We start from the raw sequence: 17,261 nt of genomic DNA on the forward strand, positions 1-17,261 counted from the left end.
TAATTATATAAATCAGAATCTACAGGCCTCCTGTCTTGGGCTGAAAATCTCTGCACAGTCCGATCCTAATCTTGGCTCCTGGGGATCAGTCTTCCTCCACCCCCTCCCAAGGCCATGATTCTGCTTGTACTCATCTTCAAAGTGTCACCTGCGGGTCTCCTGGGCTTTTCTCTGTCAGGCATTTAACGATGATGCTGCCAGCATCTAAAACCAATGTCATTTCTTCTAGCAGAAAAGATCTTACTCGTCATCCAAAGCCCAACTCTGATGTTAACTTTCATTAAGATTCCCAGCACCCTCTGTGTCTAGCTACCCAGGCAGTCCCAGCACTAGTGAGCACCCAGGACTTTGGGCATGTCCCTCATAGCATCAATCCGTGGCCATCTTTTCTAGGTCTGTCTCCTAATCTAGGGCATGAGTGTTTGAGGGGCATAGAGGAGGTCTTCCTTACATACTGCTTCATGAAGGAATGAGAGAAGGGTTGGTGTGAGTTGGCAGGGCTTCCCCCTCCGTTTCCTGCTGAACAATTTCAAAGGACTTCCATAACTCAGCCACTGTGTCGTGTTTTCACATGAGAAGGCATTCTGGGAGTCATCTCTGGCTTTTGGAAACTGAAAACCAGAGAGATTGAATGTGCTGACCAGAGCTACATTAGCTCCCCAATGGCTGAGGAAAGAATGGACATAAGATCTCCACTTGGCATTCCTTGATGAAAAATTATGTCTCCTTAATCCTGTCTTGTTCTACCTGGTTGAGCGAATGTGTGGAAATGTAGACATTTCCTGACGTGCACAATAGTGTGAAGCATGCCCATGAGCTCCCACTGTGCATCTAGAATGTCTTTCTTTCTTTGTTTACTGGACAGGCAAATACCAGCTGTCGCCCACAGTGAATATGCCCCAGGACGACACTGTCATGATAGAGGACGACAGGGTGCCAGTGCTGCCTCCACGCCTCTCCGACCAGTCGTCCTCCAGCTCCCACGACGACGTCGGACTCGTGACGACAGAACCTGGTCCCTGGGCCAAGGCGGCCATTCATGACTCTGCAGACTGGTAAGGTCCCCTGCCAGGGTGGAAGGAGACGGGTGAATTGTCCCAGTTCACCTTCTGTTAAAACAGTCTATCATGGAGCGCGGTCAGTCCAATATGTGTATAATGGTGTTCTGTTTTCATGGATGTAATACTCTTTTAATTAGTTATTGCTCTTTTAATGAAAGAGTTCATCCAAGGCCATATACTTGCTCAGTGGTCTTAGCCTTTCCAGGGCTGTAGTTGATAGTTTAGCCAAACGGACAACAAAATTAGCACGGGGAAAACCCTATTTATTTGTTAATTCACTATGAATTATTTAAATAAGTGTCAAGTTGATGAATGGTTTTTCCTTTAGGTAAATAAATTCTAAGCAAATCCCTAAAGTGACTCACAGTTTGTCACAATTAGATGACTGGCCAAACTACTAGTTGATATGTTCTGGGAATGGGAAGTTTTTTGTTTTTTTTTTTTTAAAAAAGTGCCATAACTAATTTAAAATGCTTTGTACTTGTTTCTAGCATTGTGACTTTGGGGGCCATCTCATGCCATTTTTCCTCCTATATCTTTCCAAATAAAGTAAGCTTTCCATATTATTGAGCTAATGTGTGGCCCATGAATCTGGATGTGAACTTCAATTTTCATGCCTAGTAATTCTTGAATGCAGTAAACAGCAGGGAAGTGCCACCTAGCCATGACCTTGTGAGGCTGTAGTGATAATTAGCACAGACCACATGAAGCATTATACCAGGATGTTCTCATTGCCCTCTCTCTGGTGTCTTTTATTGATAACACCAGTAAAATATTTTTTTTTTTGTATTTTTCCGAAGTTAGAAGCAAGGAGGCAGTGAGACAGACTCCCGCGTGTGCCCGACCGGGATTCACCCCCCCCACCCCCCACCCCAGCACGCCCACCAGGGGGCGATGCTCTGCCCATCTGGGTCGTTATTTCCTTTGCGGCTGGAGCCATTCTAGCTCTCCTAAAGTGGAGGCCATGGAGCCATCCTCAGTGCCCCAGCCAACTTTGCTCCAGTGGAGCCTTGGCTGCAGGAGGGGAAGAGAGAGACAGAGAGGAAGGAGAGGGGGAGGGGTGGAGAAGCAGATAGGCGCTTCTCCTGTGTGCCCTGACCAGGAATCAAACCCGGGACTTCCACATGCTGGGCTGACATGCTACCACTGAGCCAACTGGCCAGGGCACCAGTAAAATAATTTTTAAATGCTTTGGCATTGTTCCTTCAGCACCCATCCATTTCTGTTTCCTGCTCATCCCGGGACTTGTGTCAACATTACATATTAGATAGGAGGAGTCCAGAGGAAGGGCATTTATTTGTAGTAACATTTTAGTGATGAACTTGACAACCTGAACCACCCTGCGATCCTCTTCCCCCACTCCTCCCGTGAGCAACTGGAAACACAGCCTGGTCCTTGGTTAGTTCTGCAGGTATTTCCATAGAACAGTCTCACCTGTTCTTTGCACCCTTGAAAACTCCATCTCTCTTTTATTTCCCTTTCCTTTCTTTCCCCTCTTCATCATCTTCTTTTCCCTTTCTCCCTCCTCCACCCCTTTCCTTTCCCTCTTCCCCTGTTCCCTCCCTCCCTTCCTCCCTCTCCCTCCCCCTCTGCTCTCCCTCCCTCTCTGTTTTCCTTCTCTCTCTCCCTTTCCCTCTTTCTATCTCCCTCCCTCTTCCCTTCCTCTCCTCTCTCCCCTCTGCTCCTTTCCTCCTCCCCATTTCCTTCCCAAACCCCCTTATCTCCACCTTCACCCTCTCTCTTTAATTCTCTTATTGAAAACACAGGATTTAAACACAGCTTCTCTGTGCAAGTTTTTTTTTTTTTTTTTTGGTTCAACATGGAGAGGACACTCCAGCTTAAAGGAAACCCCCTGTGAACCCACAGTTGCCTATGCATTTGCTGCTGCAGATCCTCTCTCTCTGGACAAGAAAACAGCAACAGAGACCAATAAGGGCTCTGCGTTTGCAGGGCTTCTCTTAGGGACCCCATTTCCCCACCATGTGAGAAATTGGGGCAGTGGCCAAGGGAACAAATCTATGGGGGGCCAGGTGAAGCGGTGTATCAGTGCAAATGAATAAACAAACTCCCAGGGATTGGTTGTGGTGGTGACTTGCCCTGAAGGGGACTTATGAAATGGGGAGGGCTTGTGTGGTTTTGCTGAGGGGTTGTGGGGGGCAAGGACAGCAGGAGGAATAAGGGGTTAGCTAAACACAAATGGCAGCTGTTCTGAATCACAGCCAAAAATGTAAGGTTCCTGGCCTGACAGTGTCTCCCTAATCCTGGATGAAAATGTTATGAGAACAAAAGGGCAATAAGGCAGGATTAATAACTGGAATTTTAGTAACATTGGAGGTCACGATATGGTTACATTCTTTAAGGAATCATCTGTCCGCCCTGCAGTCTAATTTGTTAAGTACACTCATGTCCTGTTTATTGTGTCTGAAATTAGTTTAAGGGGATTGTTGTTAGGGATGTATTAATATTTCATGGTTTAAGCATATTCAGTAATTTTAAGGCTCTTATTAACTCACACACTCATTTGACATTTTAGATAGTGTATATTTATAGTTCACTCTACTGGAAGGTCCAATATATCAAATGGCTACACTTTTAATTTGTGAACTAATAGAATACACTTTTTTTTAATCCATTAATTGATTTAGGAAACATTAACAGCATTTTCAAGGAAAAAAATTGCAGATTCTAATTGCAGTGACAACATAACTTTAGAGGCCATAACATTAGTTTATGAAGTACAACAATATGTGGTTTTCAGATAACCTTAACAATAATAATTTATATTTCTTTGAAAAAAATTTAACCATAACTTCTATTAAAATTGTATTTTAAAATAATTCTGCTCACCAATTTGATGGCTTCTTGGTTTTAAAATACTCCACATAATTCCAAAAAAGGTTGATAAACACATGCAGAATGGTTGAAGAAATCAACTTTCAACATATAAAAAATTAATTTCATTGAAAATCTATTATTTAGAGTTTCCATTACAAATTGAGTCATAGTTGTCATCATCTGCGTTTTAATTTTTCACTTCTGGGACTGTGTATTTGAATTGGTGCGTATGTGCTCTGGAAATTATTACCATAGTAGTATGTGAATACTATGACATAAGCCTAATATACTTGCATATATATATATTTAAGAAATATGTATAAATAATATAACTTTATATATATATATATGATGTAAACTGCTGCTATACATACTCACATACAGAGTACAGGTGACCCTTGAATATCTTATATGTAATTTTTTTCAATAAATACCGGTAGTTTTCTAATTGTGGTTGAGAGCCGGAAGATACAGGGTGCTGACTGGAGGCATTGTTGTACATCATGTATCGGGATTGGGCATCCATGGAACCTTGGTATTCACAGAGGGTCCTGGAGCCAAACTTCTGTGGATACCTAAGGACAGCTTCAGTTTTGAGGAGTCAAAAGTCACACATGGATTTTTGACTGTGGGGTGGGGTCAGCTCCTCTAGTCCCGTGTCATTCAAGTATGAACCATTTGTATGCATTGTAAGGTGTTCATGGGCACCTAAGTGACCTGGCTTCTTTCTGTAACATCAGATGTATTCAGAGTTTTATAGTAAAAATATGATATGTTAAAAATGAAAAGATTTAGTGTAGATGCAAAGAAAACAACTTTATTAGGACATAAGATAGTGTTTTACAAAAAAGGAAAAAATTGTTATTGCCTTGAGCTAAATTCCCAATCTCTGGGAGTTTTCAGGACTTAGGCCAGCACTAAGGTGAAGTCCAGGGTTCAAAACGTAGGGAGGTGCTCACTCTTGGGTGCCAACCCTGAACCTGCATGACCCGGAGAGTAGGTACATCCTGAAATTCTGCCTCATCCTCGGGGCCCTGCTCTGTATTTGGTGGGAAAGATTGAGAAGGATGATTCAGTTCCTTTGTGTGGTTTTTTAGGACTCTATTTCCATGATCATACTTTGTATTTCTTGGATAATTTGAGATAGAAAGTCTTTATTGGATAATAGTAAGTTGTTTTGTATAGTAGGTTGCAGTTTACAAAGGGCTTTTGCCCATGTCGTTGAATTTTCTCACTGGCCTTGTACTATGGTTGAGGCAGGCAATTAGTGGTGTCTGTATTGAGCATCATAAGATGTGCAGGCTCGATACTTTTCAGGTCACTTAACTGGACGTCAGAGCATTTTCCTTGATGTCTTCCTTTTCACCATTTTTGAATTCTGTCAGAGCCAGTTATTTCATGCAATTTTAGCTAATGACAGCTAAATTTCTGATATATATCTGAACTAGACGATCACCCCCTTCCTGATATGGAAGGTAATTCTCACCAAGGGCTCCAGAAGCTTGCTTCCATCAGAAGCCTGAGGGAGGTTGTCATAAACCCAGCTGCCACAGTGGAAGTGGCCCCCTCATATTCTAGTGGATTACTCACCTGTGGTGGGGATGTACTCTCACTTAAACAGGTAGGTCAGGAAGGTGTTGCGGCACTAACACTGACGAGCTATATTTTTCTCAGTGTGCCCAGCATGGAGAAGAATGATTTCCATCATGTGGGCTGTGCTCAGAACACCTAATATGTTCTAGAAAGTGTTCGCAAGTTCATACCAATAGGAGAGATTTCATTCATGTCACCCACTGCCCCTCCCACTGGGAGACACTTCTGACTGTCCTGTTCCCAAGGATCTGCCGTGTGCTGCCTCATCGCTGCTTCAGCTGCTGTGCTTGTGTGACCAAATCACACACCACTCAAGTCACTCTTTTCCTGACTCCCTCAAGTGCTGTTTATTCTCTCAGCTCTGCAGCCAAGCTCCTACTAGATCCTTCCGGTGTGGTGTTTCTCTTAAACGCGCACAGAGATCCGAAATCTGAGGTCTTTCCTTATTTGCCATTTTGACTTTGGTGCCCGGCACGGTGCCTTCATCAGAACAGGTTCTAATGAAGATGTGTTGAGCTGATCTCCTCAGTTGATTAAGTATCGCATAGACATGACAACCTAATCAAACTGCACGCCATCAAGTGTCTTTTTTTTTATTTTCTGAAACACAAGATAAAAGATACAGATACACAAAGACCAGAATATATGTCCTTTTGAAAACTTCATTTTCAATTTAGGGAGTCACTTGTTTGCTGCCAATTTTTGTATTAATATAGGAGAGCTTTTCTCAAACTTTTAATCATTCCAGCGTGTGAAAGATAGAAGGCTTATTTTTAATACTCACAGAAATAATGAGGCATTGTCAAATATTGAGTGAGGAAACAGTGAGAGGGAAGCCGAGGAGGAGAGAACTCACGCGGAGAAAGAATTACAAAATGTAAATTAATGGTGTGTTTCCCATTACTTCCTGCACAGCCACAGTTTTTGTTTCCAATGAATTATATTTGTGTGATTTAGTTTAAATCTTTTTGAAGACTGTATATACTCATGCATTTATACACACAGGTATAGGTAAACTTCCCTAAATTGGATGTCTTCCATTTTTAGTAAATGTTTTTCTGTTTCTCTCTCTTTCCTTGCCAGTTCGCTGAGTCCAGATGTTGATCCAGTACTTGCATTCCAACGAGAAGGATTTGGCCGTCAGAGTATGTCAGAAAAACGCACAAAGCAATTTTCAGATGCCAGTCAATTGGATTTCGTTAAAACACGAAAATCAAAAAGCATGGATTTAGGTAGTGAGTACAATCTCCATGAATCTTTATCTAAGTAGATGCTTTCGGATTAAAATTGATGGTACCAGACACATGTCTGTTTCCTTTGAGCAACAGAGAAAATAAATGGGAAATGTGGTAATTTGGTAAAAATGAGTCTCTGAGTTTGAGATCACCATATTTCTCATAACTGGCATGTTTATGTAATGTGCAGTATGTTAATGTATATGTTTTGTGATGAGAAAAGAATCACATGGGTATATCATACTATATTCATGTATGTTTATTGGGAACAATGAAATGTTTTAACACTGTTTAAAACCAATTTCATTGCAATAGTATTTGTTTGGTTGTGACATTTTGAATGCAAAGAAAAAGTTTTGGAGAAAGAATCATTATCTCAATCCATGTCTAGAATTTGGTTACTTCATATTTTCTTTTTATGACTATGCCATAAGGTTTATTTAATAGAAACTCTTTGGTCTTTATGATTAAGGCATTTAATTGAAGTAGTAATTTGAGAGAATATTCATTATAGAAAGTCTCTGAAGCAAATGAGGACAGGACAGCAACCGTAGTTGTTCAGTCAAGTGTCAATCAGGCAGTGTCTCTTTTTAAATCCAAGAGAATACATACAAACAAAAAAAGTAGAATAAGTAATCATAAAGTGAATGATTTTTTAAAATCCTTGTTAATTAACTGTAACTTATTTATGCTGTTCCCTGGTGGCTGTTTGTATTTCTAAACTAAAAGCATTAATTTATCCCATGCGTCAAAAGAAAAATTGGGTGACGCCTTGCCTTGGCTAATGATGATGTGCTAACATGTAACATGTGTGTCTGTGAAATGAAGTGACTGGCATATTGCATGGAGACAGTGCTTCTCTCCCTGCCTCCCCGCTTTTGATTATATATATTTTCTTGAGGTTCCATATTACTTGCATGAAATATTACCTAAGTATTATCACATAACCTGAAAGATCGGGGTGTGGTGGAAGCATGTCGAGCTGTGGGACTAACTGGGCTGACCGTTGTACATTTACCTTTTAACAGTAGCTGACGAGACTAAACTCAATACAGTGGATGACCAGGACGCAGGTAAGAATGGACTGGTAGACTGTTGCCATAGAAACTGTGGTCCAAGGAGCTTATCATAATTATAGAGCTGCCAATCATATTGCCTGTACACATAAATATTCCAGTCTTGCATGGATGTTTTTCTGTAGGAAATCAAATGGTACAAGAAGAGAAAAAAGTTTCTCTTGGAAGAGATTTATCAGTGTAGTACATCTACGTGGAAATACAATTTAGAGCTTCAGCATGCTAAACAACCTAGATTTTCTTAATTATATTTGTGTAGAAATGACTTGTTACAATTTAAGAAGAATCAGAATCCTGAGATCATGATCTTCCGGGCAGACCTTTGTCTTTAGTTATTTCTTTGATGCCTATGTTAACATCCAAAAAAGATTCTCAAAGTAGTGAGTTTGCTTTGAAGGGTAATAATAGCGCAAATGTAAATATTTTTCACCAAAGGAGTTGCTATCATTAGTCACTCAGAAAACCTTATTTCTTTTTCTAATGCATGAATTAGCTCATAGTTATCTGACATTGAAATTAGACTATATGATGCATATGGCTCCTTATCTTAACTTTGTAAACCTGTTTAAAAGTTTCTTTGTTTTGTTAACAATTTAGCGCTGGCTTCTAAAATGCTGCCGAAATCATTCCATAGAAACAATGGATTATATTGAACTGAGTTTTGCATTATAGTATATTTGACTTCTTACGTTATTTAATGAAAAGAATTAAAGGAAAGTTTTAATGTGTAATTAAAGTAATATACTTTGTACAATTGAAAATTTATGATTTATTAAGTTTAGAATAATGTTTTAATTATTCTAGATTCAGTATGATTATAATAGTTAATACTACTTACCATTAATTAGCTTCAGTTCACCGTTTTAACTTACAGTAGTAATTAATTTTATCTTGCGTGCAGCATAATGTTTATCCCATATACATATGTAAAGATTATTGATTGGTGTTTTCACATTCTGTAGAATAAAAGATAGATTGTAAAAGCTGCATCCAGTCATAAGATTAACTGTAGTACAAGGCAGTTTAACTAGAGCTTCAACCCTTATTAAGTAGTTATATCTCTTATCAAACCTGAAATTCATTGACATTTTGAAACAGGGCTAAAGAAAAGCATTTTTTGATAGTTTACAGTAGTAAATTAGTTATTAATTTTTGGAGTTACTAGTTGTTAGTACTTTTAAGGAAGTAACTTCTGTCCAAGTTAATGTTCATAAAAACCACTTTGAACTACTAAGGTTAAAGAACATGAATTTATATTCTATGCCTATAAGATAAAATAAGGAAAATACTTAATTTAACCATCTCACTACTATGGAAAAGAAAAGAACGATCTAATTATGATTAAAAAATAGTGATATGCAGATATCAGCTGAAAACATTAAATAGCTTTCATGATGAGAAGGGAAATTTTATAAACTAATTGAATCAGTGTTTATACCAGTGGTAGTCAACCTGGTCCCTACCGCCCACTCGTGGGTGGTCCAGCTTTCATGGGGGGCACTAGCGAAGCAACCAAAGTACAAATAAAAAGATAAATTTAACTATAGTAAGTTGTTCTATAAAGATTTATTCTGCCAAACTTAGTGAAAATCCAACATAAATACTTGGTAAATAATTATTATTATATGCTTTAACTTGCTGTAACTCTACTTTATAAACTTTATAAAGTAAAGTTACTTCCCTACTTTATAAACCACTATTACTGTGGAACTGGTGGGCGGTTAGAAAATTTTACTACTAACAGAGATACAAAAGTGGGCGGTAGGTATAAAAAGGTTGACTACCTCTGGTTTATACTGTTTTAACATCCTAGTTATAAAGATCATTATTTTTTGCTCTATATTTAATTCATTCTACCAAATTAAATTGGATTAACTTGGGACAAAAAGCCTTACATAGACACCAAATTTTCAGTTATTTTTCTTTCTCAAAAGTTTTTTGGTAGAGTTGTGGTGACATTTTGCATCAATTGTGTGTGTAGCCATAAACCTTTCATAATGGATATTGGATTTTATTTCCCTTTGCCCTTGCAGACAACATTGTATATGGTTTTTTGTTTGTTTGTTTGTTTCAGAAAGAAGGGTAGGAATAGAAAACTAAACTTAAAAACACTAGTCTCATTATGATTTTCATTTAATTCCTGGATTTAGGGGTCTTTTATGATATTTTGGGGTAAATTTTCTTTCTGAAATAAAAGAAAGAACAAGACTAATAAGAGAATTGGGCCTCTAACAGTTTAACCCCTAAATATAAAAAATAAACATAGTATCCTAATGACCTAAAAGATTTATATAAAGAGTTTTAAAATATTATTTTAAAATTAAAAGACGTTGACTGTGTGTGTGTGCGCGCACGCGCGCGTGTGTATATAAATATAACTATCCCTTTGCCCATTAAAACAAATTGTAATTTTCCTTACTAATAAATGCTGAAGGTTATTATTATTACTATTATTACTTTTATTTAAGTGAGATGAAGGGAGACAGAGAGACAGACTCCTACATGTGTCCTGACCGGGATCCACCTTGTAACCCCCATCTGGGACCAGTCCTCTCTCCATCTGGGGCCATACTTGTAACTGAGCTAATTTTAGAGCCTAAGGTGGAGGATCCATGGAGCTACTCTCAGTGCCCATGGCCAATGTGCTCAAATCAATTGAGTCATGGCTGTGGAAGGAGAAGAGAGAGAAATATTGAGAGAGTGAGGGGTAGGGAAGAGTGGAGAGTGGTGGAGAAGCAGATGGGCACTTCTTTTTTGTGCCCTGACTGGTAATCGAACGGGACTTCCACATGCCATATTGATGCTCTACCACCGAGCCAAATGTTCAGGGCCCTAAATGCTGAGTTTTTGATGTTTGGGATTTTAGTAATCCTCACGCAGGCATCTTACTACACATACGTTCTTTAATAGAAGCTTTGCTAAAGTTTCTTTGACAAATTTAATACTTAAGTGAATGATATTCATGTTACAGATCAAGAGTTGGCAATCTCTTTCTGTGAAGGACAAGATAGTAAATGTTTATGTTGGCTGTGGAGACCAGACCATATGGGTAGCAGTTACTTAATTCTGATGTAGCGGGAAAGCAGCTATAGAATGTATGAAAACACATCGGCATGGCTGTGTTCCAAAAAAAAAATTGCAAATTTGGCCCAAGATTTGCTGATCTGTTATATATTCACAAATAATAGATGTCTTTTTTATTACATTTTTATTATGAAAATTATCAGTCATATGTAAATAGAGAGACAGTAGTTCACTCACCTCTCATAAAGCTGAGACCCACCATTGATAATTATAAACATTTTTCCAAAATGTTATTCCTCCACAGTGTCATCCCTGAATTACACTTACAAAATGCCTATTGTTTGTTTAGTTGTACTTCCATTATTCTTCTTCCCAGATGTGCCTGCGCTTATGCATTTTAATAAACACATCTATTTATGTACACATACATATATAAATATTTGTGTACATAGTTTAATAAATACTCTTGCTATTTCTGAAATTCAATATTAAATTTTTTAGTGCTCTGAGTACCTTCAGTCAAATTTTGTCTAACTTTTCATAAAGAAAAGCTTAACGAAGAGGATGTTTTTATGATCATCTTTACTAGAAGCATGAAATCTTTATTGCAGATAAATAAGAGACAGACAGAAAGAATCTATGAACACACATATACATACATACATATATGCACACATACATACACATATTGAGGAGTTGGCAAAAGTAGACTTACAGTTATAAGCAGGTGAAACAGTTTATTTTTTTCAGAGTTTATTCTTGTTGAGTTAACAAAGCTGGTGTAACCATCATGACAACTATGAACCTAATTTTGCCCACCCCTCTATCCATCCACATGTCCTTTATGAATCCAAGAAGTCACCAAATATTTGCCTTGTCAATGTTTATAGAATACAAATGCAGCTGGTAAGTTACTGGAATTGGTAGGCATGATTTACTCAAAGAAAGATCTCCCCAGTGCTCATTCTAGGACACACAATGGTAGAGGTCTCTGCCTGGGAATAATCTTTTCCCATTCTCTTTGGTTCCTTGCTTTCTTACTTTTCTATTCAGTGATTTGGAACAAAATTGATTTATCATCTCCTGTGCCATGACTTTTCTTGGTATTTAGAACTCAAACATTATAGTGCTATCAAGAGAAAAAGTGGTATTGACCATCCTCGAAAGAAACGCTTATGTGAATTTTTGTCATGAAATAATCCATATGTGAAATAAAATTAATCATCTTTCTCTCCTAAGCACAGTAATTTATGGAATATTATTTCTTCATTGAAATCATTTGTCTTTCTGCCTGTGTTACATTTTTAACATAGTGACCCTAACTTAAAACTGCTACCTCATTGTGAAAATTATGTGAAAGATGGAATGGAAAGGAACCTTAAAAAGATACTTCTTGTTTTGTCTCTCTCATTTAATTTTTCTGAGCCATGGGAAGCCCATGTTATAATCATGTGTCTTTTCGGCAATAATGTACCAAGGTGACTTCTTAAGTATTGATCAATGTATGGGCTGATGACCCCATGTAGAGACAAACTCCCTAGCTTCTCCTACCCTCTCATCTTTTTGCATGTGCCTTTTTATTCCCCCCCCCTTTTTTTTTTTTTTTTTTAATTTTTCTGAAATGAGAAGCAGGGAGGCAGAGAGACAGTCTCCTGCATGTGCCTGACCGGGATCCACCCGGCATGCCCACCAGGGGGCAATGCTCTGCCTATCTGGGGTGTTGCTCTGTTGCAACCAGAGACATTCTAGCGCCTGAGGCAGAGGCCATGGAGCCGTCCTCAGTGCCCGGGCCAACTTTGTTCCAATGGAGCCTTGGCTGCAGGAGGGGAAGAGAGAGATAGAGAGGAAGGAGAGGGGGAGGGGTGGAGAAGCAGATGGGTGCTTCTCCTGTGTGCCCTGGCCAGGAATCGAACCCAAGACTTCCACACGCTGGGCCAACACTCTACCACTGAGCCAGCTGGCCAGGGCTTTTGCATGTGCCTTTTTAATAGGATCAGTGGAGAACTAGTCTGTAACATGGACTTCCCAAGTGGTGGCACAAAGTTGGTATTTCAGTCATCTGGAGGCTAAATTTATCTATTACTGAGTCCCAGGTCGGGCAGTGATGGATGACCCTGTCTTTTCTAGAGAACGAAATCTATTTCCATTGCCTATTCATATTATTTTAGGTCTTTCTGCTTTAGACTCTCAAGAGATGAGCCAAATTTTTAATTCCCTGAATTCTTCCCTGCCATCTTCTGAAATTTTTTTGGTAATTGTTAAATCTTGTGTCTCAAGCAGATACTATTCCCAGGCCTGGAGGCCTGAGTCCTCCTGTCAGCTCTTCAGTCTCTCCTCCTTTCCCTCTCTCTAGAGAGGGTGCTGAAGTATATTGTTGGTTTCTGTTCAAATCTTGTATTGTTCATCCCACAGAGTGTTCACGTTGCCCAGAATTAGGATTCTTCCTGGTGTCAGGGTACTGTGATGGTGTTGGTGACGTGTGGCCTTTTGGGCTCTCCTTACTTATGAATTGTGTGAACCGCACTTGAATCAGAAAGGAAGGGACTTGATAAAGCTCATTGATATGAAAGTTTAACTTCTGTGAAAAAATAATTTTGAACTGTCAAAATTTATTTCAATTAGTTAGAAAGCTTACTCTTGATGGCTTACCTAAGCCTTCTCCTTATTTCTGGTCTGCAAGTCAGCTTCGGGGTTATTCCTGTTCTTTTAGATCGTTTACAGAACATAGAGAAAATGATTTGACAAAAATTTCACCCATTGAGCTAAAAATGGAAATGGATAACTTAATGTTTATAAAGGTTTTCCTCCTGAAAATGTAGAAAATCGACAAAATTTAATATATATATGAGAAAACTAAAAACTAGGTACTATTACTTTATTTTTTAATATACCTTTTCATCCATTTGTTGATGTTCCTGTTTTTTCCCCCCATAATTTGTAAATGTTCAGGAGTATACATTTCATCACTGATTCTAACTATGGTTTTGTTTGTGTAAACTTCAAGGTTCCCCCAGCAGAGATGTGGGCCCATCTCTGGGTCTGAAGAAGTCTAGCTCCTTAGAAAGCCTTCAGACGGCGGTTGCTGAGGTGACGTTGAATGGGGACATTCCATTCCATCGGCCACGGCCACGGATAATCAGAGGGCGGGGATGCAACGAGAGCTTCCGTGCCGCCATCGACAAATCTTACGACAAGCCCACCGTGGATGACGATGATGAAGGCATGGAGACATGTAAGTGTATAACATCAGAAGAAGTGGTGACAAACAGGTCTGTAACGTGGCGGTGTCTTACAGCGGGCTCTGGGGAGCCCTGGCCATGGTGGTGTCTTACAGTGGGCTCTGGGGAGCCCTGGCCATTCCTAGGACCCTCCACAGGGAGGTCTGAGTGATTTTCATCATCATCATAATAACTATATCTTATTTACCTTTGTATTCTCACCTCTCACATGTATACTGTAGGGATTTTCTAGAGGCCACATGTTCTGATATTGCAGCAGGCTGAATGTAGAACAGATAGAAGAATCTGTCTTTTTAGCGCCGTTTCAAAGAGATTTGATAAAATATAACATAGTTCTCACTATTTTTAAAAAAAGCAGTTACTGTTCTCTAAAAATATAATTTCTGCTAACAAAATTTATTTTTTATAAAGCAATAAATATGTTTAAACTTTCTTAGTTTTAATTCAGTAGATATTGATAGTTATAATCCACATCATTTTTTAAATTTTGAGTTCTTAATAGCTTAGGAGCGTAAAGACATCCTGAGACCAAAGTGTTTGAGAACCACTCCTATACAGTATGTGTATGATGTGATGTCTTCCAGGAGTGCTATGTAATAATCCATAATTTAGAGATCAGATCAGATTGGGTGTGTTCATGGTGTTATGGCGTAGACAATAATCTGTGATTTCGAAACCATATTTCTGTTGTATTTATGAATTTCTCTTGCTTTTCTTGAACTGAGTTAGCAAGATATGTTGTGCGCTTCCAAATTGAAAAATATTTTAAGCCAACGTAATGAAAAGTCAAACGTTAATATGAACAATATGTTTTCCAAAGTATATGGAGAAAAAATTAACATTTATAAGTATGTACAAATGTATGCTTCAGAGAACTATCTAGTAATCATTTATGGTATACATATAACCATTCAGTTTAAAAATCAGGGAAAACCGGGCCCTGGCTGGGTAGTTCAGCTGTTTAAAGCTTTGTCCTGCTGCACCAAGGTCGCAGGGTCCGTCTCCATTCAGGGAACAGATAAGAATCAACCAGTGAATGTATGAATACATGGAGCAACAAATTGATGTTTCTCTCTGTCTCTCTTTCTCTCTCTAAAAATCAGTACATAAAATTTTTTTTAAATGTGAAGAAAAAACTCTACTAGTCTATTTGCATAGAAGAGAAAGGGCTCAGGAATTCTTAATAGTAAAAACTGTTGATTAGCTTTTTCATAACTCCTGATTTACATTTTAGTTTTTTAACTTCAAATCTGACTCTATTGAACCATTGTAAGAAAATTTGGAGTCACCATAGCTTAAAGTCACAGCAGAGACCAGAGATAATGGAACTGGTTTGTAAATTACTTGCTGTTTAACTTTTGGGTGGATCCCATCCCTCCCACACGGGTAAGGAAAATTTTGGTGAGGAAGAAGAGTGTTGAATAGAAATCTCATTCTGAGCAGAGTTAAAGGAAAACTGCGTGATTTCTTTCTTGTGTCATGTCATGTGTTGGGAAGGGGAATATTGCTGACATAATGGAACAGGCAAAGCAAGCCTCAGAGACACCATGGCTGTAGCCTCTTCGCCTTACAGTTCTCTGTCTAAATCTGGACTGATTTTTCACTCCCGCCAGCCAGTGATCTCAAGCACATGCAGCCTGTTCTTGCCCGATGAAGAACGTTTCCTATTTTTGCTGCCAAGCCTGGTCTCCAAGACCCTGAGTCATAGAAGCTTTCAGCCTTCTTGAGTTTCCTCCTATTGTACTCACAGTTCCTTACTGCCCTAACCAGACATGTCTTGTGCAGCCCGGCTGGGGTTGGAACCCTATGACCTATAGATTTTGCCTCTGTCTGCCCTGGGTGTGTATTTAATAGGAGATATAGTTGTTGGCCCCTCAGTATTTGTTTCCTAAGCATCTGTAATATTTGGTGCTTCTGAACCTGTTCTGGTTAAAATGTTATTTTAGATTCCCTTACAAATGGCAGTTTTATTTTTTTCACATATGTTATTCATTTTAAGTCATCAGTGGACAGATTCCTTAGAGCATGTTCTTAATCCTATAGGGAGCTTCCCACCAGTGTAGACATCTAAATGTGTCCCTGTATAAACTTAGTTTCCTTTTCAAATTGGAAATAACATACTTAAGACTATTATATTAAAGCTCATTCATCAAACAATCATCAAGACCAACAACAACACCAGGAGCAACAACAAAGTGAATAACCTAATGACCATTTGGGAGCCCGAAGTGAAATTCTAGACAAGAGCTGGTGGTGACTATGGTGACATGAACCCCCTCACAGTACAAAGTTCCGTGTTTTTCAAAGTCCTGATTTTATTTTATTTTATAAGGTTTATTTTATTTTCTTCTTTTTCCAAGTGAGAGAAAGGGAGATGGAGAGACAGACTCCCACATGTGCCCTGACTGGGATCTACCCGGCAACCCCCATCTGGGGCTGATGCTCTGCCCATCTGGGGCCAGCTTGCAACTGAGTTATTTTTAGCACCTGAGGCAGAGGCTCCATGGAACCATTTTCAGGAGCCATCCTCAGCGCTGATGCACTCAAACCAATTGAGTCATGGCTGGAGGAGGAGGAGGAGGAGGGGGAGGGGGAGGGGGAGGGGGAGGGAGAGAGAGAAGGTGGAAGGGAGGGGTGGAAAAGCAGATGGTCGCTTCTCCTGTGTGTCCTGACCAGGAATTGAACCCGGGACTTCCACACGCTGGTCTGATGCTGTACCACTGAGCCAACCGGCCAAGGCCCTGATTTTATTTTACTTAAGATTTTATTTACTGAATTTAGGGAGCAGAGAGTGAGAAAGAGAGAGAGAGAGTGTAAGTGGGGGAAGAGCTGGAAGCATCAACTCATAATAGTTGTTTCTCGGCCCTGGCCGGTTGGCTCAGTGGTAGAGCGTCGGCCTGGCGTGCAGAAGTCCCAGGTTCGATTCCCAGCCAGGGCACACAGGAGAAGCGCCCATCTGCTTCTCCACCCCTCCCCCTCTCCTTCCTGTCTCTCTCTTCCCCTCCCGTAGCCAAGGCTCCATTGGAGCAAAGATGGCCCGGGCGCTGGGGATGGCTCCTTGGCCTCTGCCCCAGGAGCTAGAGTGGCTCTGGTCACAACAGAGCGACACCCGGATGGTCAGAGCATCACCCCCTGGTGGGCGTGCTGGGTGGATCCCGGTAGGGCGCATGCAGGAGTCTGTCTGACTGTCTCTCCCCA

General features: G+C 39.7%; 1 protein-coding gene across 9 annotated transcripts in view; it reads left to right on the forward strand.

Moving 5' to 3' along the window:
* The window catches only part of PARD3 (par-3 family cell polarity regulator), a 696,077-nt gene that overhangs the window by 423,978 nt on the left and 254,838 nt on the right, over positions 1 to 17,261 (forward strand). For 3 of the 9 annotated variants that reach the window (XM_066386074.1, XM_066386078.1, XM_066386081.1), the window contains exons 16-19: positions 866 to 1,055; positions 6,573 to 6,724; positions 7,753 to 7,797; positions 13,829 to 14,056. In XM_066386074.1, coding sequence (XP_066242171.1) covers positions 866 to 1,055; positions 6,573 to 6,724; positions 7,753 to 7,797; positions 13,829 to 14,056 — 615 coding nt within the window. The remainder of the gene's footprint in view (positions 1 to 865; positions 1,056 to 6,572; positions 6,725 to 7,752; positions 7,798 to 13,828; positions 14,057 to 17,261) is intronic. The other 6 variants (XM_066386077.1, XM_066386080.1, XM_066386083.1 and 3 more) reach the window with 3 other exon arrangements.

The sequence above is a fragment of the Saccopteryx leptura genome, chromosome 5 (genome assembly GCF_036850995.1).
Source record: "Saccopteryx leptura isolate mSacLep1 chromosome 5, mSacLep1_pri_phased_curated, whole genome shotgun sequence".
Lineage (NCBI taxonomy): Eukaryota > Metazoa > Chordata > Mammalia > Chiroptera > Emballonuridae > Saccopteryx > Saccopteryx leptura.